At 55.2% G+C, this 25,560-nt stretch overlaps 7 protein-coding genes across 8 annotated transcripts; 4 read left to right on the top strand and 3 right to left on the bottom strand.

The window, feature by feature from the left end:
* The first annotated feature begins 68 nt into the window (after positions 1 to 68).
* Positions 69 to 2,017, top strand: PV07_04230 (uncharacterized protein). The gene has a single exon (XM_016391016.1). The coding sequence runs from the start codon at positions 301 to 303 to the stop codon at positions 1,876 to 1,878; it is 1,578 nt and encodes a 525-aa protein (XP_016252918.1). The 5' UTR covers positions 69 to 300; the 3' UTR covers positions 1,879 to 2,017.
* A 931-nt stretch (positions 2,018 to 2,948) lies between these two features.
* PV07_04229 lies at positions 2,949 to 5,574 on the top strand. 2 transcript variants are annotated; one of them, XM_016391015.1, is made up of 4 exons: positions 2,949 to 3,308; positions 3,357 to 3,408; positions 3,486 to 3,791; positions 3,845 to 5,574. In XM_016391015.1, exons 3-4 carry the CDS (start codon positions 3,545 to 3,547, stop codon positions 5,083 to 5,085), a joined length of 1,488 nt encoding a protein of 495 aa, XP_016252917.1. In that variant the 5' UTR covers positions 2,949 to 3,308; positions 3,357 to 3,408; positions 3,486 to 3,544; the 3' UTR covers positions 5,086 to 5,574. The 2 variants fall into 2 exon arrangements, with proteins under 2 accessions (XP_016252917.1, XP_016252916.1); XM_016391014.1 differs by having other exon boundaries at positions 2,949 to 3,408.
* A 47-nt stretch (positions 5,575 to 5,621) lies between these two features.
* Positions 5,622 to 8,104, bottom strand: PV07_04228 (uncharacterized protein). Its single transcript, XM_016391013.1, has 5 exons — positions 7,734 to 8,104; positions 6,868 to 7,682; positions 6,665 to 6,811; positions 6,229 to 6,608; positions 5,622 to 6,168 (listed from the first exon to the last, which is right to left on the bottom strand). Exons 1-5 carry the CDS (start codon positions 7,852 to 7,854, stop codon positions 5,967 to 5,969), a joined length of 1,665 nt encoding a protein of 554 aa, XP_016252915.1. The 5' UTR covers positions 7,855 to 8,104; the 3' UTR covers positions 5,622 to 5,966.
* Positions 8,105 to 8,852: 748 nt separating this feature from the next.
* On the top strand, positions 8,853 to 10,405 carry PV07_04227 (uncharacterized protein). The gene is made up of 2 exons (XM_016391012.1): positions 8,853 to 9,844; positions 9,895 to 10,405. The coding sequence occupies exons 1-2, from the start codon at positions 9,282 to 9,284 to the stop codon at positions 10,184 to 10,186; spliced, it is 855 nt and encodes a 284-aa protein (XP_016252914.1). The 5' UTR covers positions 8,853 to 9,281; the 3' UTR covers positions 10,187 to 10,405.
* A 2,541-nt stretch (positions 10,406 to 12,946) lies between these two features.
* PV07_04226 (uncharacterized protein) lies at positions 12,947 to 15,262 on the bottom strand (the record flags this gene model as incomplete). The annotated part of the gene is made up of 1 exon (XM_016391011.1): positions 12,947 to 15,262. The coding sequence occupies exon 1, from the start codon at positions 15,194 to 15,196 to the stop codon at positions 12,947 to 12,949; it is 2,250 nt and encodes a 749-aa protein (XP_016252913.1). The 5' UTR covers positions 15,197 to 15,262.
* A 633-nt stretch (positions 15,263 to 15,895) lies between these two features.
* Positions 15,896 to 17,829, bottom strand: PV07_04225 (uncharacterized protein; the record flags this gene model as incomplete). The annotated part of the gene is made up of 5 exons (XM_016391010.1): positions 15,896 to 16,624; positions 16,684 to 17,083; positions 17,183 to 17,547; positions 17,602 to 17,676; positions 17,731 to 17,829. 5 exons carry the CDS (start codon positions 17,827 to 17,829, stop codon positions 15,896 to 15,898), a joined length of 1,668 nt encoding a protein of 555 aa, XP_016252912.1.
* A 3,643-nt stretch (positions 17,830 to 21,472) lies between these two features.
* Positions 21,473 to 24,066, top strand: PV07_04224 (uncharacterized protein; the record flags this gene model as incomplete). The annotated part of the gene is made up of 2 exons (XM_016391009.1): positions 21,473 to 21,884; positions 21,942 to 24,066. 2 exons carry the CDS (start codon positions 21,473 to 21,475, stop codon positions 24,050 to 24,052), a joined length of 2,523 nt encoding a protein of 840 aa, XP_016252911.1. The 3' UTR covers positions 24,053 to 24,066.
* Positions 24,067 to 25,560: the final 1,494 nt, after the last annotated feature.

The following is a 25,560-nucleotide window of genomic DNA, read 5'->3' as shown; positions in this document are numbered from 1 at the left end:
TGGATACGTACTATTCCACGTGTGTCAACCTCAAACCGAGGCATCTCGATTATTGAACAACCTCTACCCGCGTCGTCATTGGTATCATCTTCTGCCTGATAAGCCTTCGCCCTTCTGTTCTCATCAGCGGTCAACTCTCGAACTGGCCCGTCTTCCATCGCATCACGGATCACATAAAGGGCCGGGGGAGTGAAAGGCTGAGGCTGAAGCGTCTCAAAGCTCTGTCTGCCACGATTGGAACTCTGTGGATCGCGTCAGCTTTAAGAAGACCTCAAGGCCCTGAGTGACAGAGAGCACAAAATGGCGATCGACCAACTTCCCGTGCGACTTGTGGTGAACGAGCGAGAGTACGAGTTGCTACGCAGACTCCTGTCGAGACAGTCGCCGAGAGCACAGAATGTCGGAAAGCATGAAAAGCAAGAGGACAGCCCAGGATCAGTCGCCTTCCACGACGACCATAAAGCAGCTGTTTTTCGCTCTGCGTCGCGGGTGTTTATGGTCACCTTCGGCTCCCTCAAACTGCTCGGCGCCATCTTAGACCGTCTTGCAGCGCGCAAATCTCCCACCGCGACCGCTTCGAGAAAACCCCTCGTGGCATCGCACTCGAGGATGGCCCTGTCACTATCGTCGCTCCTGTTTTTTCACGCAACGCTCTATCGCATCTTGGCCAAACTGAGACTGCAGCTTCTCCACGAGAAGGTGCGAGATATTCGAGAGCGGTATCCCCGGATCTACGCAACACTCACCTCGCGCATCGCGCCGGCTCTTGGAGCCAGTCTGTCAGGTTTTGCTCTGGGCATCTGTCCCGCAGACCAGCTCCGGATCACGCTTGCAATCTTCGTGGGCTGTCGAGCCCTCGAATTGGGATATGCCGCCATCGAGCACACGGCGTTGGTCAAGAACAAGCCGTCGTGGCTGGGAAGTTGGGTGCTGTTTGCTCTGGCACAGGGGCAGTTGTTCCACGCGTTCGTGTTCGACCGCGACTGCTTCCCCGAGGCATATGGGTCCTTCATCCTGGGATACACACCAGAATATATCCAACCTCGACCGGCAAACCTCTCATCAAAGGTTGTATGGCCGACACCCAGCAACATTCTGGACGCCCTTGCACAAATGGCACAATTGAGATGGCCCAACTTTGTTTCGCCAATCCTGCATCCCAATGAGGTGCAGACGCTACCGGCAGGGATTGATCCCGTCATTTCGCCCATCACGTCACGGGCACATCCAGGCATCCAACATCTGTCGTGTGCACTCCTCCACCCATCGGACCCATCATGCTTCATGGCATACATACGGCACATGTTGATTTCGTTCCCGCAGTTGGCAAAGTTCTTTACCAAGTACTACGGAGCGCTGGCATTGCTGCGGCTAAGGATGATGATCAAAGCACCACTGGCGTCGCTCAACGGGCTGTCTGAGGCTGTTTTGAGGTCCACAGTAGCCGTATCTGGGGCGATTGGCGCCGCTTGGGGGAGCATTTGTCTATTCCAGGCGATCTTGCCTCGCGCATTTCTACCCAAATTCCGATTCTTCCTCAGCGGGTTTCTGGGCGGGATGTTCCAAGTGTTCGACCGAACGCCAGCTGGCCATGCCAATTCCTTGTATGCGGCACGAACGAGTGTTGATTCCTTGTGGAAAGTGGGCGTCAAACGTCGATGGTGGAGAGGCATTCGGGGAGGCGACGTGTGTGTGTTTGTGGCTGCCCTGGCACTCGTCAACGTGGTATATGACTTGGGGAAGGACACGGCGGCGGGGCAAGACCGAGCGATGATGTTGATCAAGGTGCTGAGGGGAGAGGCCGAGCTCGGACTCCGAAAGAAAAAGGAGGAGGCCACAATGACGGAGGAAGGAAATGATGAGGTAACGTCCCAGTAGTGCAGGCGCATGACAAGGCTGGGAAGAGCTTGACAAGGCTCTCAGGTACCTCTGGCTCTACACTGCATTGGGGAAAGTCTGTGCGAGATAAACCATTGCCCGGCCGTGCTTCGGTGTTTTTTACCGCCTTTAACACGAGTTAGTCTCGGAAGTCGGCGTGGGTCGTTGCGTCAACCCCTCCATCACAATCTGCGATGCTGCAAAATACTGCCGGCAGACGTGTCATGGGGATCTTTTGGGTCACCCCGCCGTGCAGTCGAGGCGTATGGAGCACAGGAGAAGACAGAATGAGAGAGGATGGTCGGCCGGCGGCTCTGGGACATTCCATGACTTGTGCCGTGCACGTAGCAGTCACCGACCCTGCCGACTTGGTGCACCACACTTTCTGTTAGTCATGGATACGAGCCTCCTTGATAGGCACTTTCTTGGTAAATTGTACTCCGTATTCACGCCGACACTCTTGTCAGGACTGCATCTGTTGCGCCTCCGCCCCAGCTGACCCCGATGCACATACCTACCTCACCTGATATATGTACTCAGCAACACCGCCTCCTCTGGTGTTCAATGGAACCCCAATTGGCTTTCTGTACCTGCTTTGGATGCTGGTGTCATTGGTGTTGATGGTGTGTGGTGAACGCTTGCAGCTGGATGGGCGATCGCTGGATTGGTTTCCCTACATTAACTTAGCATGGCCTTGGGCCTTGCATTTTGCTCTCCGGCTAGCGGCTCGACAGGCGCAAAAACCTTTCGATCACCGGGCAAATCACGATACGGGATTCCGCTCCGGGATGCCGCTATCTCGACCGATCTTTTCCCGTCACACCAATAACACAGCACGATGCCGCTCACCGCCTGCAGGGTCCCGGGCGGTGAGCACCTTGTTGCAACCCATTCGCCGCCTGGCATCCACACCGATCCGCCTCTGACTCGCAGTGCCTCGACTCCCGCCATGATTCTTTTCTTTCCCATCAGATGGTTGCTTGCAGCACAACCGCCAGGTCTCGCCACTGCCTGAACGTTAGCCAGGGATTCACCTGGTTCTCTTGTGGGAGGTGATGCTTGTCTCATGACTAGTTTGGCAGCAAATTGTTTGTTCCACATGAGGATGGTTCCTCCCGCTCGCTCCCAACCTTTGCATCCCCGCCCAAGAAAGTGCAAAACAACCTGCGCTGGCTGCCCATCTGTCACGCCTCCACCTCACCGTCTTTGCTGTTCTCTCCTCTTCCCTTCTGTTTTCATTCTTGCTTTACCTGGTCACTCTTGCTGCTCTTCGCCCAACTTATTCTGGTCTGTTGTCTGCCGCTTGAACTGTTGTGCCGACCACTGCTGTCTTGTTTCGACGGTGGTATCTGTGCGGACTCGCCATCAGACATCCTTCCCACTGACTGACTGGTGCTGTGGCTCCAAAGTCGCAGAGGGGTGGACAGGTCGTAAGACATAGGGCATTTTCAAGGATGTTGGGACTTACACGATCAAAGAATCAATCGCCCTCGGACGACTCCTTCCCCACGGGTCAATTCCTCGTGCTAGGTGAGTCCGCAGCCTCGTTTCTTGCTTCTGACACCTGCCATCTCGTCCGCGGCTACTCGGCTAACCACTCATGACAGCAATATGCCGCCTCGCCGAGCCTGTCGCCATTACATCCATCTTCCCATATGCCTGGCTCATGGTCAAGCAGTTCGGCATGGCTGACCCCTCCTTCTGGGCAGGCGTCCTCATTGCCTCTTTCTCCCTCACCGAAGCTCTCTGCTCTTTGCTATGGGGAGGACTCTCGGATCGCATAGGAAGAAGGCCAGTTCTACTCTTTGGTTGCTTTGGAACAATGCTTTCACTGTTGATCGTCGGCTTTTCCACAAACTTTACCATGGCTCTTGCAGGTAGAGTTCTCGGAGGTGCGCTGAATGGCAATGTTGGTAGGCACGTTCGATATCTTCTCCATGCAGGTCGGGAGCTGACGGGTTGCTAGGCGTCATACAAACCATGGTCGGTGAGCTCACAACCAAGCCAGAGTGGGAGCCCAAGGCATATGCCATCATGCCGTTCGTATGGGCCATTGGTACAATCCTTGGACCTGCAATCGGCGGCATTTTCGCCGATCCTGCAGCGTCTTACCCAGATGCCTTTTCCAAACAAGGGCTCTTTGGTCAATTTCCTTGGCTTCTCCCAAACCTCATCTGCGCTTCGCTCATGCTCGTTAGCATCCTCAATGGCTACTTGTATCTGAGGGAGACCCACCCCGATCTCGCCGGTGCCCGCGACTCCAGCGTCTACCAGAATGTTCCCGAACAAACCCGCATGATCAGCGCCGCAGGTGCCACTGCTGACAATGCCGTTGATCTGAGGCAAGAATCGTACGGGACGTTCAACGAGATTGACGTCCCAAAGAATGATCAATGGCAGCTCAACGCCGATGGGACTTCGCGCGAACCGTCCATCAGCGAGAAGGCCTCCCCGAAGTGGCTTACCAAGAAAATCGTGATGCTGACGCTGGCGCTCTCGATCTACACGTACCATTCGATGTGCTACGATCACCTCCTCCCCATTTTCTACCAGGACAAGGCCGTCAACCAGATCTCCATCGCGGCGAGCGGCCCGGTGGACATCCCCGGCGGCCTCGGGCTGTCCACCCGAGATGTCGGGGTGATCATGTCTGTCAACGGCGTCATCGCGTTGTTCATTCAGGCCGTCATTTTCCCCTGTGCCGCCGAGCGCCTTGGTGTTTGGCGCGTGTTTGTTCTCGTCACCGTCCTGCATCCCGTGGCGTTTTTCATCGTCCCCTACCTAGCCCTGCTTCCCCCCACCCTGCTCTACCCGGGCATCTATGCCTGCCTGACGATCCGAAACTTCCTCTCGATTCTCGACTATCCGGTCATCTTGATCTTACTGAAGCAGGCGAGTCCGTCTCCCGCCTACCTGGGCCGCATCAACGGGCTGGCCGCTTCGGCGGGCGCGGCCTGCCGGACCGTGGCCCCACCCGTGGCGGGCATTTTGTATGAATGGGGCTCTTCCATCGGGTTCACCGGGCTGGCGTGGTGGTTTGCCGGGGTTGTTGCCATCCTCGGCGTGTTCCAGCTGTGGTTCGTTCCCCGGGAGAAGAACGAAGCCGCCGTGGTCAAGTCGATTGTTCCGTGTCTGGACCATTCCTCCGCCGAAAGGGTGTCGGACGTGGTTGACGTGACCGTGGTGGGCGACGAGGAGTATGCTTAAAACCGGGGAGGGCTGTTAGGGAAAGGAAAAAAACAGATACCAACTGGATTTGAGACTGTTAGATGATGGTGTTATCAGGCGGGGCATTTATTTATTCGGTTTTGGAATGCACGGCGTTTCTGGTCAGGATGGATGCAGGAACCCCAGGACTGGGTCCAATGGAGCACAACAGGTGGATTTTGTGGGCAGGGCTGAGCATGGCGTTTGTGGATGGGAGGCGAGGCGGGGCGGGGGCAACAAACTCGGGCCTCAGAACCGCGAACCTGTACGGGGTAAAAGGGCCATGAGAACACGAGGCAACGCGGCGTGGGATTACAGGACGGACGGATCTTTTGGCTAGGAGGAGTTTTGGTTTTCTCATGCCTGGGACCGGAGAATTAGATACACAGCACAGGGTCAGGCGTATGCCTGCGTAGGTAGGTTGGTAGGTAGGTGGGTAGGGAGGGAGGTAGGTATGTAAGGAAAGGGACAACAATCAATCGAAATGCAAGTGTAAATGCAGAAAAGGCGTTGAGGCCAACTCCATTCCCTTCGTCGGCGCTCGTGCAATATACCCCAGCCAGCTGTCTCGCTGCGTCGCTGGTGTCATAGGCGCCGGAATGGCGGGGCAACTTCTTCATACCGTACCCTCCTCAACATGGACCTGTTCATGTACATGTAGCAGTTCTAGGGAACTTGCGGAATCTTCATTATATCGCATCTAATGTACTTGGCAGTGGTATTATCTCGGGGCACTTGAGTTCTGGTGAAGACCGGGCATTCAATAACGCCTCCATCAGCATGTCCCCCGGGCAGCCACCACCGATTGCTTTTTCCCGCTTTGTGTAAAAGCCTTAGAATACACAGCGGCGGCTTCACATATTATTCAAACCATGACATTGCTAGGAGGGGGCGTTACGGGGCGCACGGCCGTTGTAGTTGACACCCGCCGTGGCGGTGTAGTTGGCGTAGCAGTCGTAGTTGAAGTCGATCTCGTTGATGCGCTGCTGGAGCACCTTGACCATGTTGTCAAAGGGGCATAGACCGTTGGGGTCGACGGGGCAGCCCGGGTGCGAGTCCGAGACGGGGATGACGGCGTCGTTGCTGTTGGAATCTCACAATTAGAACAATGTCCTCCATGGCGGTAAGTGGAGGGAAACTTACACGATGAATCGGATCTGCTTGGACGGGCTCATGGCGGGGCACTCGAGCACCTGAGCGGTGAAGTGCGTGGCGAAGGGCACGAGCATGCTGGCCACGAAGTTGTTGCTTCCTGTGTTGGATTTCGTGTTCAGCGCGGGTCCGTTGAACAGCGCCGTGAAGTTGAAGGCCGTCAGTGTGTCGAGAACGACAACCTCGTGGGTCGCGTCGGCGTAGATGGACTGGTTGAGCGGGAAGTACGTCGGGGTGTCGTCGAATGTCTCATTGAGAGCAGACAGCGCGGCCGGGTAGGTGTGCGTGAATCGAGCGACGAACTCCTCGAGGTAGCCTTTGCCTTGGGCTGCAGCGACGGGGGAGCCGGGGCCGTTGTTGTAGTAGAAGGACTTGAACAAAGTTAGAACCCGCGGAACCGATCTTGGAGGTTTGGAGATGAGCTCACCAAGTCATAGTAGTATTCGTAGTTTTCAAAGTCTTGCTGCGTGAATAGGTCGCAGAAGGCGGAATATCCGAGAGCATCGGTCTCGTACGAGCAGAGCTGAAGCATAGCGATGGCGTCGGTGGGCGTCAAAGTGAGATTGCCAGAGATCTACATGCCGACGATTAGCCTCGTCGTGCAGCCTTTAAGCGTGTATCGAGACTTACCTGGGAGTTCAAGCGGGCGAGGGTAACATTGAAAGCATTGTTGGCGAACTGGGTCGCAACAGTGCTGCCAATGCTTCCTTTACTGGCGATGTTGGAGTTGTTGCAGACCTCGTAAGGGGCCCCCGAGTTGTTCACACCGGGAGTCTCGACAAGGATCTCAATGTTGACCTGGTCCATATACTCAGGCACCCCGAAGAAACCAGCTGCAAAGTTCTCGGCCGTCTTGACCATCCGGTCCTGAGATTCAGTGCGAAAGACAGGGAGGGCACCCTGGGCGGTGAAGTTGTTCAGTAATTCACCGTACAATTGGCGATATGCCACGCCGAGCTGGAAGTTCTGGCTGCGTCCGAAGGGAGTCAGAAGCTCAGCACCCAGCTTGTAACTCCAGTCGGACAGGAAAGCCAGCTCGCCGGTCACCTGGAAACCAGCGCCCTTGGTGGCATTGGCAAGCTTAGCAGCAAATGTTGCGGGTGCAGCGCCGCTGGTCGGGTACCGTGCACCGTGGCGGTACAGGAGGTGAACCTGGTTAATGGAGCAGCCCTTAGGGATGAGTGGGCTTGCATTTGGCAATCCATAGTCGGCAGACGACAATGAATACCACGGCGACAAGTTCCCCCAGTAGCGAGTGATGTCGACCTTGGAACTTGAGTTGGAGCCCTGAGGCTGAGCAGCAACCAGAGGAAAAGCGGCAGCGCCCAGAGTGTTGTATGGGTACAGGGGAGCTGTCTGGGCTGCGGCTGGCTCCAAGCCGGTCAACGTTGGGCCGGGGAACTGCACCACTGACTCTGGAGGGAACTGGGACGAGTCGACCGATGCTAGAGAGAGGTGTTAGTTTCCAACCACTTGATTATAGGGAGACGCCCTACTGGATGCTGGCGGGTAGACGTCCGATGTAGTGGCGCCGACACCGGATGAGGCGGTGATAGGTTGAGGGGCAGCCTCAATGGCCTTTGCCAGTAGCACCCAGACAAGTGGGGAGACCTTCATCTTGTGACTGGTCGAGTAAGCCTCTCACGCACGAAACAGGCAACCCAGGTCAGAGTTTCTTTCGACTCGTAGAGATCAGATAAGACAAGATGGCTGGAGGTTGATCTTTCTGCATGTTCGAGCAGCGGCTTTATGTACTTCAAGACAAGCCATGGCAAGCTCTGTCAAGCTCGACAGGTAGGTACCACAAGCACGGCAAGCTTCCACCAAGCACCGCGGACAAATACAGCGCCATCCAACTATATTCCAGGATATGAACATGTGCCTGTGTCCCCCAGCAGGCGAGCTGCCCAAAGGTTCCCCGAATCAAGAGGCCCAAGGCGGTGATGCCGGTGGCTGGATCGATCCCAGTACGCGAGTTGGCACGTGGGTGGGGAGCTCCTGCAGAGCTGCCATCGACCATGGACGTACTCGGTATAGCAGGTGGGAGGAAGGATTGCGAAGGTTACGTGTGAGCCAGAGCTGCAAGGTCATGGCATCATCATTGAGCCGTAGATGCCCTGCGCCGTGCTCAATGCAGAACAGAGAATGGAGGACCTTGGGTGTAAGATCATGGGCGACAGATGATGGACACACTCGATCTGGGGATAGCCGTCCGCTGAAGGGTGCTGCATGCAGAAGTCAGGAGATGACCCTCTCACGGACCGGAACCATTCAAGTTGCTTTGTGCAGGCCGTGGAGAGGAGAGTGGCCTGACGCGGTGCTGGTGTCTAAAGTACAGGAGGAAAGGAAATTGTGAAGATCTCCAGGTCCTCGTTATCGTACTTGAGCTCTCCATGGTGCGGCGGGTGAGGCGGTCTTGAATAGCTATTGTCTGACATAACCCTTTCCACAGACTTGAGTGAGGAGCTTCTGTCAGACCCGCCACTTTTTCTATTCGTCCCCTCGCCTACGGTTTCCAAATTTAGCGTCTTGGAGGCGCCCGTCTCGCCATCTTCCAGGATTCGATGCATCCAAGTTTCAGGTTTTTGCTTCCCCCTTCTGCTCCAGGAACACCAACCAACCATCGCGACATGTCGCGTGAGCGAATCGCTCGCTTCAACGGCCGTCGATCCGCTGGACAAGCAACGCGCCGCCCACCATCAATCGAGACCGTCGCCGGTATTCATTCTGCAACAATGCGTCACCCTGCAGTTTTACAATGGTACCTCGCCTACCTCCACTGTTACTGGTTACCCATGCGAGCTACTTCCTTGATATCGCATCGCCTGGCAACTTGATAAAAGCGACGTCTTATCAGTTCCAAGTATCGACTGCGATGACTTTCTCGATCCTATCCGCAAATGCTGTTGCTCTTTACTGCGCTGTGCCTTTTCTCGTTGTTTTGAACTGAGCCATCGCGTTCTTGACTTGATCTAACATCACAGCTCTTGGCCTCCAAATCTTCTTTTTCTCTACGATAATCTATACTTTGCACCTACTCAATCATGTTTGATACCAGAAGGAAAGAGGCGGAGCACCCTGCTCGTCCGTCGCTCTCAACTATCCGTTCCGAAGAGAGCCAAGGAAATAATGATACAGTGCCTATCACGCGAACAGATACAGTGGCTGTCAAGACGAGAGGTTCAACCTCCCTTGGGCGGAAGAACTCAGACAAGCCCACAGTTTTGTCCCGCTCCGAAACGCTGTCTTCCAAACCTGCCCTAACCCGTGTACCTTCTATCCAAACACGATACATGGAGATGCTGTTACACTTGGATCAAATCCCCCGTCTATACAACATCTTGGCTAGCCTCTTCACCTGGATTCTGCTGGCCGGTTTCCTCGTCGTTCCCGGGACCTTTACAACTTTCAAAAACTCAAAGGCGTTCCAAAACGCTGACAACGACAACGACGACAACGAGGTCGCCCACGCAATTGTCCATTCGATCGCCAACATCGGCCTGTTGTGGCTTGCTGGTGCATTTTGCGCTGTGGGAGCTCTAGGATGCCTCTGGTTGTGGTTTCGCTGGCGCAAGAATTACGTCTGGCTGATAAATCGAATCTTTCTGTGAGATCCTCCCTCGCTCATACGGGCACACGCTGACGGGCTGATGATAGACCAGTCACGATGAACTCTGTCGCCGGCTTGATAACAACTCTCGTCAACGTCTACACGGCCCAGCACGGTGTATGGAGTGTGACGGCAAAAATCACTGCTATCGTGACAGGCTCTTGCGTCGGGGTCGCAGGTCTCCTTTTCGGGTGTTACAATTTCTGGATATTACGCCGGGTACAGAAGGTGCATGAGCGAGAAATGGGCATCACCGCTCAGCACCAGGACGAGACATTGGTTGAGAAGGTGAAAAGAAAGGCTCATGAGCCCCCGTTGCAGTCAGGCAGCGTGGTTTGATGTCGAACCATGTCGTTGGACTCTAATGCGCATCTTTTGTATCCTCCCGAAGCCGATTCTTCTGCCACTTGTACCCTGCCACTAGGGCCACTCGCGCCTGCCTCGAGATCCCCGGTCTTCCATGTTCTTGCCCTGGTTATGACTGGTAGAGCGGACATCCATCTCGCATTTTGTCTCAATCCTGACTCTGCCTCCAATACACCATTAATCGTCATCCCTAACTTACCTTTTTCTCACCTCATACACGTTCCTAAGATCTATTCCGCAGCATATACTTATCATTACCTATGGCTACCACCACTGCCTCTTCTACAAGGTTGGCGGCCCGTAGAGCTGCACGTCGAGACCGTCGAATCAGAAGTCGGGCTCGCCTCATCAAGCAAAACACGTCACAGTCAAAGACACCCCGTCGACGAGGCCCAAAAAGAAGAAAGCTCCGTGACCAGGACTCATTGGATCTCGACAGCTGCTACTATTCTTGTGAAGACCGCGGATACCATCTCGATCCCGATGTTCGTGTCGGTCTTGAAACCAGCCGCAATGGTATGAGTGAGCCCTCTCTGGTGCTGACCCCAGCTAATTCTACATATCAGCATACCGTTATTGGGTTTCTGAAGGCGACATCACCGACCCGACACTAGCCGTTGAAGAGCCATGCGCGTCGCTCGAATTCTCCGCCGTTGGAACGTCTGAAAGACCTCACCTCCCAACATCTTCTGAAACAAAGAGTAAAAAGGTCGTCTTCAAGAGAAAGGACTTGCAAAGCGCTCCTCAAACGGACTTCCTCACTGGTTCTACCTCGCCTCCCCTGCCTTCCATTCCTAATACTCCGAACGCGACACCCAGAGTTCAAATCCCAAACTGGTATTTGGAGTCCTCGATGAACGGACGTCCGCCAGACTACCACTCAGACTACCTCTACGATGTCAGGATCCCAAGTCCTCTGCTGTATCACAACTCACAACTCGAATATGTTCGTCCCTCCAATGATCCTCAACCCACCTGGAGTGCCCCATGCTTCGAATTCGCCCATGGACAGCAAAAACCGGAACCTGATTTTACCAGCTACCGGCCCATTGAGAACAGTGATACTCAGGATGAACGTACAAACCTCCAACGTCATGGAAGCTTGGGCTTTGCTATTTGTACGGCTGCATCATCGAGACACAAAGCGGAAGCAAGTCACATCTCGGACGACAGTCATGATTCTTCAACACATGGCGATGCCTCTCCACTGCGGGACTGCTTTGCTTCTCGAGGACCCACGGGGAGGATCCAAGATTATCCATCCACTGCGGATACTAACAGTAACCAGGCCGTGGATCCCAATGGCGTTCAAGTTCCATGGTATACTCATTCTTTCATGCGAAAGAACTCGGACTGTAACGAGGTAAATTTGCCTCGCGACGTTGGAATTCCCGGAGATAACTTGATCTTTCCTACGATGCCGACTCCAGTGCATCTTGAACATACCTTGGCAGCTCACTGCAGCATCAACAGTCCTTTTCAGCCCGAGGTAAATCGAGCCACCGGCAATTGGGAGAAAGCAGGGACAGGCTTATATTCTTGTCCGGGGCTGGTTGATAACACTCCGCTGCCGTCTATTTCAGACGCGGTAGAGGCAGCTGTCAGTGCAGTCCGCAGAGGTCGTGAAGCACAGGCAACTCAATTGTCCCCAGGTCGCAAAGATGATGAATTTTTCTCTGACGGGACCCTGCCTGGCGCACTAAGCAAGGCCGGGCTTTCACCGTGCATGGATATAGTTCCAGCGCGACTGTATCGGCATCAATTCCTACCGTGGCCTCCAGCAAACTCGCTTGTCGATGTCGGGAGGAGACGCAGTAGCGACATGACCGGTGTCCTCAGAATGGTGGACTGGCTGGAAGAATTGAATACGCCGAGACCATATGAGGATGGCCCATTAGGCGCACCCGTTCTCACGCCGCAACTTCGCGACGCCGATTTCGATTTGAGCAAGGATATTTTGACCTCTGAACCTGCTCTGAGTCCAGTATTTTCTGCTCAGCTTCAGTGCCACCGAGCGCTCTCGGTTCATGAAGCAGCCCCAGGACGGCACGACGAAGGATATTTCACCTGCTGCGAACGTTACTCAGAGGTCGACTTGCTGAATGAGCCCTCGAGCGATGAGGAGTGGGCTGATTGGGATTGGGATTTTGAGCTGGATCATGTGGACGACAGAATTGGATTGTTTGGCACCGAGTGGGAGGCAGCAAGTAAGGAAGACATGCTATGAATGCGTGGAATGCGACTGGCCTGTTGTGGACACTCGAGATTGAGCGCCTCACGGATGGGGACGGTTCAAGGACAAGATGACGGTTAGACTGCATGTTCTGGAGCTGTGGCTGATATTGGCTCGTCGTACAGGTAGCATACAATCAAGAATTCTTGGACGAATGCGACATCTACGCAGCATCGAAAGGAAAGTTTTCACGCGGTAAGCTCTAGAGGGAGATCAGTTCCTCATGGCATAGACATACCTCGTGACTGAGAAAGGAGAGACACCGAACGCACGCATTCTGCATCTGCCAATAGTCCACGTCTGTTCCTTTGACTCTGCCTGCACGTCTGAAACACCCATTTCCCCTCCTTCCCGTACCGAGATAGCTAGATAGCCAGCCATGTAGACGTTACCTAGTTGTCTGTTTCCATCGCCCCACGCCGCCGGACCTCTCTGGCGTTCCCATCTCCTTCCTCCCGTCTCACCGGCCTCCCTCCTCCTCCTCCTCCTCCTCCTCCTTGTTATTTGTCGAGAGGTCCCCGCTCCGCGACCAACGCGTCGTAGTAGCGCTCATCCCTCTCGCCGCCCTCGCCCTCTCCGTTGGCCCCGCGGAACCACGTCCCCAGGTAGATGGCGAGGTACATGGCCCACTCGGCCAGCACGCCCATGTCGGCTTTCATGCGCGACATGCGCTGCGAGCGCGCGTGGATCGCGTGCACGCGCGGCATGCGGGTCGTTTCGAAGGCGCGGAGGGCCGTGGTTAGGCATGCGTGCGGGAGCGGATGTGGGAGCGAGAAGGATGCATTGGGGTCGTTGAGCGGGACGGGGACACAAGTAGAAGTAGAGGTGGAGGTGGAGGTGGAGCCAGCGGCAGGGTCGGTGCTGGTGCTGATGCTGGATGGAGATTCCCCTCCTCCGCTTGCTGCTGCTGCCGCTGCCGCTGCCGCTGCCGCTTTCGTCGAGCATACGTCTTCTGGTCGCGACGATGACGGCGTTGCCGCCACCAAGAACCGCCGCAGGAACAGGGCCAGCGCCTCGGCGTCCTCGAGCGCCTGGCTCGCCCCTTGGCCGCTCGACGGCTGCAGCGCGTGCGCGGCGTCGCCTACTAGCACGGAGCGGCCGCGCAGGGACCAGTACGGGAGCTCAGGGGTCGTCCAGGTCGGGTACGCTGCGTCCAGTGCTTTGCCGGTTAGTAGGCTGTTATTGCTGTTGTCGTTGTTGTGATGACCTTGACCCTGCTGGTCTTGGCGTTGGCGCTGCTGCTCTTGTTCAGTGTCCTCTTGCACAAACGACAATATCGCTTGGATTGCCGGGTTGTGCCATTTGCGGTGTCGGTGGAGGAGCGCGGCCAGGGCGAGCCGCTTGTTGAACTCTGTTGGTTTGCGGCTTGTGCTTGCACTATGGTCTGATGTGACTGCGTTCTTGCTCGTGCTCGTGCCTGTGTTTGTGCTCGTATTTGTGTTGAGGACACCTCCTGAAGAGGGAGATGGAGGATCCGAGGAGGAACTCGAGTATGGGAAGGGGGTCGGGCTGGAGCACGTGGACCACCATCCTGCCAACGGCCCTGGGGCGGGGATTGAAGAGGCCGCAGTGGTCGATGGCGTGGCACCTGTGTCCCTTGTCGCTGTGGCGTCGTTGGACAATGAGTTCGGCGACTCTGGCGATGATGTAGATGATGTCAAGTACCCGTACCCGAAAAACCCGTTCGGTCCAAACACAACCGTCATGGTGCCTGGTTTGTGGCCCGTGGCTTGCAGTACGGACGAAGGCACGAAGCCGCCCACGCCGACGAGGCCCTCGTAGTGTGGTGAGATGTAGTCCATGTGGATAACCTTTGGGCCTGTGGCACGACCGAATAGGAAGGCCGGGATAGGGAGGTAGGACAGGACAGTCCGCAACCAGCTCGAGGCTGACTTTCTGGTCTGGTCGGGAGATAGCTCCTCGTGAGTCCGCGCTCCACTAGTCGTCGTCGCGTTACTACTCTCATTCTCGGCCTCAGCCTTGCGGAACATCGCCCGCCGCAACACACTTCTCAGGCCATCCGCTCCAATGACCAGGTCGGCTTCTTCGTGGGAACCGTCTTCGAACTTGACGACGTTACGTGTCCTTTCGTCGCCGATGACCACGTCGACAACTTTCTTGTGGATGACCGCATCGGGAGACTCCCTCAGGACGCGGTCGCGGAGGATCTCCCAGCACGACTGTCGCGCGATCATGATCCCGTGGTACGGACACGGATTTCGCCCCGCGGACGAAGGAGCTTTGGAGTGTTCGTGCTGCTTGACAGAAGGCTTCGCGGCGGCAGTTCTAGTTCGTGCGAGATCGACCTCGCCGAGCGTAAAGCCTCTTGCCGTGCCGAGTTCCCACCGCTCGATCGGGTGGCCGTGCACAGCCATTTCCTCGATCAAGCTTCTGGGTCGCACATCACGGGCTTCACCTCGGTGATGTTGTGGTTCGTCCAGGCGAGCTAGGACGTTCAGTCCGTTGCGGGCGATGCCGATCGCGGCCCCAATCGCCTGGGGTGTGAAGATTGGGTCTGTCTCGTTGGCGGGGATCGCGCTGGCCGTTGCTCCGTCGTCCAAGTTGTTGCTCGTGGTGGGACGGGTCAAGGAGGCATTGAAGCGGGATTGTCGGATGTCGTAGGCTTCGTAGATTTTGATTTCAAATTGTTGGGGAGAGGGACTCGGGTCGGAGAGCACCAGGTGTTTGCGCAGGAAAAGGTAGGTGCTCAGGCCTGAGATGCCGGCGCCGATGATGATGATCTTGGCCATGCGCGGGAAGGGACACTTGCCGAGCTCATCAAGACAACGAGAATGAAGAACAGACCTACCTGTCCCTCGATGGTGAGGCGGTCACGGAGAACTATACACTCATTATATAGACGTCTTGCCCCCAGCTGCATCTCGCATTGTGGGGGGAGATATTTGGAACCGTCGGGGCCTGTGCCACCAGGGAAATCAATGCGCCATCGCTACGGCGTACACAGTGCCTAATTTGGCATCTAGATTCTCGAGCATCAAGCCATGGGGAGGTATAGCAAAGGAGAAAGACCAAAGGAAATGTTGATGCCTGCCGTTGATGAACAGACACATTCTGTGATTGGAGAGGGATGGAGGCATGTGGCGAAGGGGGGAAAGCGATACGTCGGATTCGGAGAATTTATATAGCTAAAAAGGGAATGGGCCACTCTGATTGGTTCTCGTGGGAGAGGGCGGAAAAACACTGGCCTGGAGTCAAACAACGACTAAATGATGAAATATCGAGCACTCGAAAGCCACATGGTAATGCCCATCATGGCGCCTGGTGCAGCAGAGATGGAGGCGACAGCGTGGGGGACAGAGCGAGACGGGTTTGGCGAAAGATCTTCGATCAGTGAGAGCCAGAGTGGAAGAATGGCCACCCTCCCTGGCACCCATCATTCACCTCTAAAGCAATTGCCTGTGATAGTAGACCATGCGCCAATGCCTGCATCAGCGGTGGCCTTCTGGCGGAGGCACGCCATCCTCCGGCCCTGTCCCCAGGATTCGTCTCGCTTGTTCCTCTCCCGCCGGTACGTCATCGCTACTGTCTTTCCGAAGCTTGAGTTTCCCAAATGCACTGGAAAATCTGCCCGTCAGGCTGCGCTTAGCCTTGCGGCGCTCGCGTGCTTCCCGCTCCTGAGCCTCGCGTTGCTGTTCAAGGTACAGCCTCTCCTTCTCCGCGCTCTCGGATTTGTCCCTCATCGCCTCTTCCTCCATCTTGACCTTCTCTGGGTTGAGCAACTTGTCCTTCTCGTGCACGACAGTCTCACTGACTGCCTTTATGCGCTTGCGGGTTTTGGTGTAACTCTCCAGACCAACCAACACTGCATAGCTTCGGGAGATTGACACGTGCGACATGTCGACGCCCTCGTCCCGCAGGCTGTGCACAAAGGCTCGAAAATTCGCCGCTGGTGGCCGATAGTGTCCGCTCAAGGGTGATAGCCGCCGTAATTGACCATGCTTAACCTTGATCAACCCTGCTGACAGGATCCGTGCGCCGTACAAGAACGACGAGTGCTGGAATGCCCCTGACTGCTTGTACCCAATGTACAATCGAAACGAGGTATCGCAGACGAATATCCACTTGTGTCCTTTCTTCAAGCTCGTTCTGATCATGTGGTTGAACAGCACTGCCGCGCTGACATATTTGACCTTGGCAATCCCTCTGGCGCGATGGAACTGTGTCTGATCAGTGGCCCATACTGGGCAGAGTTATCGAAGGCAGGGGTACCACGTACTTCTTCGTTGACATATCTCTCTCCTTCGTCACCCTTCGTGTTTTCGTCATCCTCTGATTCATCCGAGGAGCTGCTGTCAGATTCACTCGCCCCTGGCGGTGGCACGTTGTACTTCCATTTCGGTGCGGAGTCATCGATGGGAACAATCCCATTGACGCTGTCTTTGAATAGCTCATCCTTGGTCCAGACCAGTTCACCATTCTTGGCCCAGATAAGCAGGCCCTTGTCGTTGACCCTGACCAGATAGTTCAGCCGTTCTTCGCGGGACAGATATCGCACTTGCTCCTTATCTAGTCGTGCTCGGCTGCACTCTGGAAGGTCTAAATTCCTGCCGTCGCCTTGGTCCAGCCAGTAAAAGAAGTTCTGATCCGTGTCTTGTGTTTTCCAGTGGGCATGGTATCTAAGATAGCATTGTAAGCCCATGTCGAAAGCGCTCGACCGGCTCAACGCATGGGTCCTGGGGAGATGCTCCGTCTGTTCAAGTCGAAGGGGCACTCACTTGCGCAGGTTACTCCCATAACGGTGTTTCTGGTCAACCATCTCAAGAAAATATTGCAGATCCATCATCTTGGCAGTCTTCTTCCTCATGGCGTTGGCCTCGGCTCTTCTTCTTCGTGCCGCTTCCCTCTCTTCTTGGGTCATTCCGGTGGGCGAGCCCTCGGCATTTTCGATATCTTCATCTGACGAGTACTCGGAGATGGAAGGGGACCGGTCGTCGGCGCCAGCCCTGCGAGCAACCTCGGTCGCTCGACTCCATTTCAACCGTGCGGGAGATGTTGCGCTCTCGTTCGTGTCTGTGTTGTCATGGGAAGAGATGGGAGGCTGGGGTGAAGTGTGTGCTTTGAACTGGGCATCTCGCACCGCCTGTCACACTTGTCTCAGTGAGGGCCGCAACACGACTAATGTGTCACGCCTGACCTCATACCACCGCGTCGAGGCGTCCAGACCAAACCCGTTCAACTCGCGGCGCGTGCGGTGTCCTCTGTAAGTTTTCTGGGGGAACGATCAATCATCGGCGGTCGGGACAAGAGACCGCGGGATACCGACCTGAATTAGGACAGCCGCCTTCTTGCTCTCCTCTGCACTGAGGTCTGTCTTGGGCGGCCCTGCGGGTTTGACAGAGCCATCCGACGGCTCAGGAGCCATGAGAAGGACTTTGCATGTCAAAGACTTGGTGTGTGGTGGATGGTCACCATTGGACGTGTTCGGAGATTCACCGTTTACTCCGTACTGGCATTTTAGGCCACTCGGCGACAACAGTAATACGTCAGCGCAAGGCTGAAACTGGAGTCGGCGAGGCTGACTCTGCACATGCTAAACACCCCGCACTGGGGTCGAGAGCAGCCATCTCGCAAATCTTTATCGCTCTGTTTTCTACGCCTCCAGGTCAATTCAATGGTTTCTATCCATTTATCATATTTTTCTTGAGCCACCGTAGCAATCTATCACGCCCAGATTCACAGATATCTTCCCATATGCCTAGCGACCAGGTTCGAGGGTGGTTCAAGGACAGTGCAGTGGGGTTATCACCCACTCGGTAGCACGTTCGATAAACTTTCGTTTGTGCAGTTTCCCCAAGCCTCGTGCCATCTGTAGTTCTTCGACTAGGATCAACGGAGAGTGCCACATTCACTAGGATGTGTCCTCCTCGCCTCGTATTCCACCGGAATTGTCCAGAGGCATGGGCGGCAATTGAACGCCGGTGAGGGGATGGAGCAAGACAGCGGAACACGTTGGGGTAAGGAAGAGGTGTTCATGCGAAGGCGCAGCACATCGGCATCCACAGGACAGATGAGAGCAATGTCTTTCGTTAGAATCCCATACTTGATAAGAACCCCTGTGCATATCCTCGTGCATCGTTGGAGTTTTCCAACCCAAGTCTTTTTGTGGAGCAATGTTGGTGTTTGCACGACTGCCACACCAATCCACGACATCCTCCTTCCTGGAATCTCGCCAGATGGTGTATTGCGTGACACGAGACCCTAAAGATGCCTCCAAGCTTGATTGTGTCCAGAATGCCGACTTTGCAGGTGCCGCGTCTGTCGAAGGTATTGCGGAGGACGGCGACAACATTGTCCATGTGGCCAGTCCATCGATTGACCCCCCGGAGTCCTTGACGACGAGAAATAAATATTCTTCTTACCTGCTACCAAAGGGACAGAATCGTGGTCGAGCGCAGTTCAAACGCCGCCGCAACTTCGACCAGTTTTCGTTGCTTCTTGCTTGGCGTTCGCACCGAAATCAATGCGAATGAATCACCATACTTCACCTGCACTGTTGCAGCAGAGGGAACCATTTGACATATGAAGAGGTGGAAGACAACCTTTACCATCTGGAGTCTCTTCCGAAGGTTGCAGAGTTCGTGGCGAGAAGTTCATGGATTCAAAATTGTGATGCCATGTCCACCGTCATCCCGCTGTTAGCGGTGGTAAAGCCTACTGATCAAACAGCCTGACAGAATGACCGTGCAACTCAACTATGAGGATTGGCATATACATCTCGTGCTCGCAAACCGAGTCACTTTCTGCGCTGAAGTCCAGGACTGGGGCACCAGCACATGTCTATGCTCAGTTGAGGCAGGGAATGGGCTATCAAACGCCTCACGATGGCTCCGCCAGAAGGATTCTCCTATCAGCAGGCCGCTACGATCATCGCCAAAGAAATTGATTGGGGCAAGTTGGAGATGCTCGTCTACATGACGCCGCGCAAGAGATCGACGAGCAGGATGGTTTGGATGGCGCGACAGCAGTGAGGGAATTGGGCATCACATATAGGTAGGGATAGACCCTTTCGACACTTCTTGTGACGATTGTGTCCCACACGCTGGAAGAGGTGGGAAGTTGTCTCGAAGGGGTGGATGGGCTCTCGGGTCCAGCTCCAGCTCCAGCTCCAGCTCCAGCTCCAGCTCCAGCTCGAAACCTGTCGAAGAGTGGGCGCGACTAGGACTGCGAGCACATTCTTGTTTAGAGTTGGAGCCCAGCAATTGCATCCTGAAAAGATCGTCTCATGTGCCCATATTTCCTCGCACGAGTAGCCCGTGCATGGAGCCCTGCGTGCCTGAATCAGGCAAGTGAGTCGCCAAGGGAGAAGGGAGAGTTGGAGGCGAGGTGCCAGTGAGGTGAAAGTGAAAGGGCAAAGGCGAGGGCGAAGTGGAGGAGGGAGGAGAGAGTGGAGGTGACTCGCAAGGAGCGAGTCAAAGCACAGGCCGCAACACCCGGAGAATGATGACCGACGCAATCCCAGCAGAGTCAGATTCGGCTCCAGCGGGCGAGTCAGACATAGCTGACTCCTTGTTGACTCCCTGTTGACTGTCTTTGTCCTCTCTACGGAGGAAAACTTACCAACTAGCATCTCCTTGTCCGCTGCTTCCCCGCTTCTCTCCTTCTCTCCTCACTTCCCACAAACACACTCCATACTCCGTACACACACTCACACTCACACACAATCTCCTCCTCCCGCCACCGAGTCAATCCCTCCAACCCAATCCCACTCACCTGACTTCGAGCCCTTCGCATGCCCCTGCCCCCCCCAATGCTCCATGGAATTCGTTTCCCATGTCGCCGTCTCAGTGGCCACCGTGTCAGCCAGCCCCATCGGCCAAACCTTCGAGAGAGCTAGTAGTCGCCGTCTCGAGAAGTTGCGAGCTGTTCTCGAGACTGCCACTGCGCGCTAGTGCATCTCGAGAACCGCCCTCATGCCGCACGCCCTTCCCTTCTCTCTTCTCTCCCTCGACCTCGTGCTCTCCCACAACAAGAGCCACCCCCCCGGGGCACAAAGCCTACTCCGTACTTCTCCACAGCACTCCAACCACCACCGAAAATTTTTTCTGTCCGACGACCTGACTGGCTCTTGACACTCGTCTAAGGCCTCCCCCCCTGGCGTCTTAACTGTCTCGAATTGGTGTCGATGCCAACGACTCGGTAAGTTTTGTGCAATGACAAGCTCCAGAACACGACAGCTTGAATAGCCGAGCATGCATATTCCACCGGCACAAATCCGCCCTACTATGTAAGTCTCTTGAAACGGTCCCGGCCAGGATAAATCGGCACGGATGAGAATCGGACCTCTGTCATTAAGCGGAACATTGCCTAGCTTCCCTCTTGCCCACGCTACCATGAATCTTCCAACCCTTTTCGTCCGAGCTGGACTCCCTCGCCAGTGGGGAAGTTCCTCCTCTGCTCTCCACGTGTGGCTTAGTGAAGGATTGTGCTCGACAGTCTGGATCGCCTGGCCTATGGTTTGTTGACTACAGAAAATCTTGTCACCACTCGCAGCCTGCAGCCGCCTCTCGTCAAAGCCACCTCTAGCCCATGGCCCAGCAAGTGCGCGAAAAAAAAGACAACGGCTAGCACGGTGGCTAGCTACATCTACCAGTTACCCCAAGGCCTCGACCGGGGGGGCGGTCGAGATCGCTTGCTGGTCCAATCGCTGATCGTTAACCTGCTACTTCCATCGAACCGGGGTAGTCCGGGGTAGGGGTGAGGAACATGGCTTTGAGAGTTCAATTGACTCAGTCTATTGTGCCCCGTTCTTGGGGCCCAGTCTGGTGGAACTAGGGTCATGTCGGATCCGTTGAGATTTTCCCCATATCAGTTCCTAGCACCCTCACATGTACCTTGCGTTGCCCCTCGCTATCTCTTCCTCTCCCTCTCCCTCTACCACCTGTTCTTCTCCTCTTCTCTGTGCTTCTTGAAAACGCTGAAGTGCTCCTTCCAGCACTCTCAACCCAGCCCGTCCCAAGACCTCTGTGTGTTCTTGTACAACCTCACCTCGACCGTCTGCACTCGCCATGGCGACAACTACCCATGCCCAACCCAAGAGGAAGTCCTCCGCCGCCGGGCTGTCCTCTGGTGGTAGGACAGTCAAGCGGAGGGCTTCCAAAGCCTGCCACTGCTGCCGTGGTAGGAAAGTGCGTTGTGACGTGGTCGAGAGCGGAATTCCATGCACGAATTGCCGCCTCGACGAGGTCGAGTGCGTAGTCACTGAAGGAAAGCGTCGGAGAAAATCCTATGCTGAAGGGGAGCTGTTTCACCACTCGCCCTGCAATTCTGTAGAAGAAGAGAAGGAAATTCCTCAATTTCCCATCTTCGACGACATTGATGAGCTCAACAACTTTGTCCCTACCTTGCCCACGGCTGAGCCAACCCACCCCCAGCTCGCCTTGGACGACGAGATGGTCCATCACAAACCCCATATGCTTTGTAAGTCTGCTCTTTGCTCGGGCTTTGGTGTCCCACGCTAATGGAACATCCGTCTAGACCAGACACAAGGCCAACGCTTGAGCCAGGAGGAACGTTTTCGACGAATGTCTACGGTCGGCGGCAACAACTTCACTCCACCGATGCTCTCCCCGGCAATGTCCTATTTCCTTCAGCACTCGAGCCGACTGAACATCGTCCTTCCGCCCTATTTGCAGCCCATATCTCCCAGGATCATGACCGAAGATCTGGAGTATCTGCAGAAAAAGGGGGCGTTTTTGATCCCGGAGACAGGCTTTCGGAACGAGCTGCTTCGATGCTACGTCCAATACGTACATCCTTTCCTTCCCATCATCGACCTGCGGGACTTTTTGACCACCGTCGAAAAGAACCAGCCGACCAACACCGTCAGCCTCTTGCTCTTCCAGGCCATCATGTTTGCGGCGACTGCATACATTGACATGCGGTATCTCATTGCCCAGGGATACATGACCAGGAAGGCAGCCCGGAAATCCTTCTTTCAGCGAGTCAAGCTCCTGTATGACTTTGACTACGAAGTCGATCGAGTCACGGTTGTGCAGGCTGTCTTGCTGATGACCTACTGGTACGAGAATCCCGACGACCCAAAGGATGTGTGGCACTGGCTGGGTGTGGCCATCTCGGTTGCTCGAACCATTGGCCTCAACTGTGATACTTCGAACGCTTCGCTCATGAGCTTGCAACAGCGTCGTCTCTGGAAGCGCATCTGGTGGTCTTGCTACATGCGAGACCGATTGATCGCCATTGGGATGCGACGCCCGATGCGGATCAATAGTGGAGATTTTGACGTGCCAATGCTCGAGGTCTCCGACTTTGAAACCGATGCCCTGCCAGCCGAGCTCAGTAGGATGCTCGGGGGCTGTCCTGCCGTGAGAGACACGTCGAAGCGCGTCACCCTGGCCAAAATGTGTATCGGCCTGGCCGATCTCTGTGTCCGCATCACCCAAGTTCTCGCGGTCCAGTACTCGACGCTCGGCCACAAGATCGGCGCCACTCAAGAGACGACCATGAGACTGGTTCCGAAGAAGTCGGCAGCAGACCCTTGCGACGTGATTCGGTGTGACCGCGCGCTCGACCAGTGGCACAAAGACCTCCCACATGAGCTCCATTACTTTGCTCCAGATTCTCGCGAGCGGACAAGCACCAACGACGGAGAGGTCATCAATCTGCACCGAGCTCTACTGACCGGAATCTACCTTACGGCGATCAGTGCATTGCATCGACCACAAATCCTGCCGTCCGCGCCCAACGTTGTTGTCGCCCCGGAACTCCGAGAATTGTCGAGGAGGAAGGTCCGCGAGGCCGCCAATGATATTACCGAGATGTATAAAGAACTCTTTGCGCATGATTTGATACGATATCTCCCCAACACTGGCGTTACCTGCCTGCTTCCAGCAATCATCATCCATCTCCTGGATATCAAATCAAGCGACTCCAACACGCGACAAGCGAGCATTCGGAAATTCCAATTCTGCATGCAGGCCCTGCAAAGGCTGCGGGAGATGTATGCTTCTGCGGATTTTGCCTTCTCGTTCCTCGATGCGGCTGTCCGCAAGACCAATGCTCAAGTCTATGCGGCTGCCGCGGCCGCTGGAACGAAAGGGCCATTCTCGCCCGGCTCGATTGGGATGGACCAGAAGAAGTTTCCCCCAGCGCCGTTGTTGCTTACGCCACCTCCTGAGGCCATGCAAACAGCTAGCCTACTGCTCATGAACTCGACACTTGCGCCGGAAGAGCGAAGCCTCATTGCCGCATACACCCCGCCGGAGTCGGACACTAGCTTGAACATCCACACCAAGGAAGAGCCGGTTATTACATCGGCAGAAATGATTGCCCATCACACCGCAGTGGTCAATTGTGCACCAGAGGGGCAGACGCACGCTGATTTTGAGACTCTTGTTGACTTGGAGGGGGGCACTGATTTGTTTTCGACGGTTGAGGACGGCCTGGATTTGAACATGCAGTGGCTGCAGGGATTTGACGCGGACAACCACACTCCCAACTCTGGAGAGTTTCCCTTAGAGACGATTGAAGAGGTTGATGAGCAGCGAGAGCAATGTGGTTACGCAGAACAAGAACTAGACGCCGCTGACGAGCTTGTGCTGGGATTGGGCATCCAAGGCGATGCCTGAGGTTTTGAGACGAGCAAGAAATGATATATAATGAATACATGTCTTTGTACCTTGTCTCTTATTGACGAGCTTCAAACTCAGTTATGCTTGAAATGAGTTTTGCGAGATAAGAATGACATGACGAGGCTGGAGATCGCTTTGATATTGCCGGAGCTTGAGACGATGCGGAGGTGGCTTGCAACGCCGCAGCTGGTTGGACACGCACCAAGTGACGAGTCTCCCTACGATCATTTCTATCCACAGTTTCCCTTCATTATTTCTTTTCCTGCCACAATCTCACTGCCCACGAGGAAGACCGCCTCGTTCTGTTAGCCTTACCCACATATGCCCAGGCCCATGGCCTCTCGTACTCTCGATGCAGAAAGGCACACAGGAGCTTCTTCTGGCCCCTCCTTCCCCCACCTGGAGCTCAGAGGATTCAACCCCGCCAGTTGATCGGCGGTGGCCCGGTCAACCTCTCCCCTGCAATGTCACATCGAAAACATGACCAGTGGCAAGACAGATAAGGGAGCTCGCCTTTCAGAATCCTTCCAACTCGGCCTCTTCCGCTGCAAGCCGGCCCACCAACCGAAGATACGCTCGAATCACACGGAAACAGGCCTCTGCCTTGACGGGCAAGGCATGCACACGACCAATCTACCTACCAAGCCTCCAGAAGAAGAAGAAGAAGAAAATATGGCGCAGTCTGACACACTCTCGAGACAACGACGAGGTAGCCGCCAGATCAGATATGGCTGACACAGTCAACAAGGAGATGGGTATCACTGTGCTTAACAACAGAGTACATATCTTCACAATGACTAGAGATAAGTCGGAGTAACCATCATGGAACACTCTTCTCGTCAGACTCCGCCATTTAGTTTTGACATCGGCTCGCTTCATAGCTCCCTGGCCCTCCTCGGTTGTCCGTCACTATCCGCTGCAATCACCGCCAAGTCACAGAAGCTTCGGAAGCTTTGCCACACAATGCTTGTCCATTGCTGTTTGCACCGTCGCACAAGAAGTCTACCGAGACCGCATTCTCGGTCAGTCGCGTTTGCTGGACATTGTTTCATTGGGTAACACGCCGGTCGGCAGCGCCGAAGGGTCTTCCAATTGTTTCTGGAAAATTGGAGGACAAACAGCAGAGGCGGGGTATGAACCGGTGATTGGAGGCCGGCTGTCTTGAAGCTTTGGCGATGAAGATTGCCTGCATGAAACCACCCCGGTGACCCTGGCTGTTCCTTGTCGTACCTGGCCATATTGACCAAGTCACAGGCTGAGGATCTACGACTATCCTGATCTAGCTGAATCCTCCGAGAGGCGCAATCTTATCGCAACCTTGCGCACATTCGCCCGTGGCCGGGCCAAAAGAAGCTTCTATTCATGCATTTACCGTAACATCCACTTACGCACCTACCTCATGTGGACTGGAAGCATATGGAAATGGACGCTCTCCCGTTTGGCCAAATCCCATGACTGGACTGCTGAAAGCTCAAGCTTGTCCAACCGGACTCGAGCTCCACAGG

This window comes from Cladophialophora immunda (genome assembly GCF_000835495.1).
Source record: "Cladophialophora immunda strain CBS 83496 unplaced genomic scaffold supercont1.2, whole genome shotgun sequence".
Taxonomy (NCBI): Eukaryota; Fungi; Ascomycota; class Eurotiomycetes; order Chaetothyriales; family Herpotrichiellaceae; genus Cladophialophora; species Cladophialophora immunda.
This window is presented reverse-complemented; position numbering and strand designations above follow the sequence as displayed.

What these genes read in the sequence shown, in the direction of transcription:
- PV07_04229 (XM_016391014.1), top strand. Translation starts at nt 3,333, where the DNA reads ATGTTGGGACTTACACGATCAAAGAATCAATCGCCCTCGGACGACTCC. An exon ending in GGGTCAATTCCTCGTGCTAG is followed by an intron (nt 3,409 to 3,485) that starts GTGAGTCCGCAG and finishes CACTCATGACAG; the next exon opens with CAATATGCCGCCTCGCCGAG. An exon ending in TGCGCTGAATGGCAATGTTG is followed by an intron (nt 3,792 to 3,844) that starts GTAGGCACGTTC and finishes ACGGGTTGCTAG; the next exon opens with GCGTCATACAAACCATGGTC.
- PV07_04230 (XM_016391016.1), top strand. Translation starts at nt 301, where the DNA reads ATGGCGATCGACCAACTTCCCGTGCGACTTGTGGTGAACGAGCGAGAG.
- PV07_04228 (XM_016391013.1), bottom strand. Translation starts at nt 7,854, where the DNA reads ATGAAGGTCTCCCCACTTGTCTGGGTGCTACTGGCAAAGGCCATTGAG. An exon ending in CGTCTACCCGCCAGCATCCA is followed by an intron (nt 7,683 to 7,733) that starts GTAGGGCGTCTC and finishes ACCTCTCTCTAG; the next exon opens with CATCGGTCGACTCGTCCCAG. An exon ending in TCGCCCGCTTGAACTCCCAG is followed by an intron (nt 6,812 to 6,867) that starts GTAAGTCTCGAT and finishes GTCGGCATGTAG; the next exon opens with ATCTCTGGCAATCTCACTTT.
- PV07_04227 (XM_016391012.1), top strand. Translation starts at nt 9,282, where the DNA reads ATGTTTGATACCAGAAGGAAAGAGGCGGAGCACCCTGCTCGTCCGTCG. An exon ending in CTGATAAATCGAATCTTTCT is followed by an intron (nt 9,845 to 9,894) that starts GTGAGATCCTCC and finishes GGCTGATGATAG; the next exon opens with ACCAGTCACGATGAACTCTG.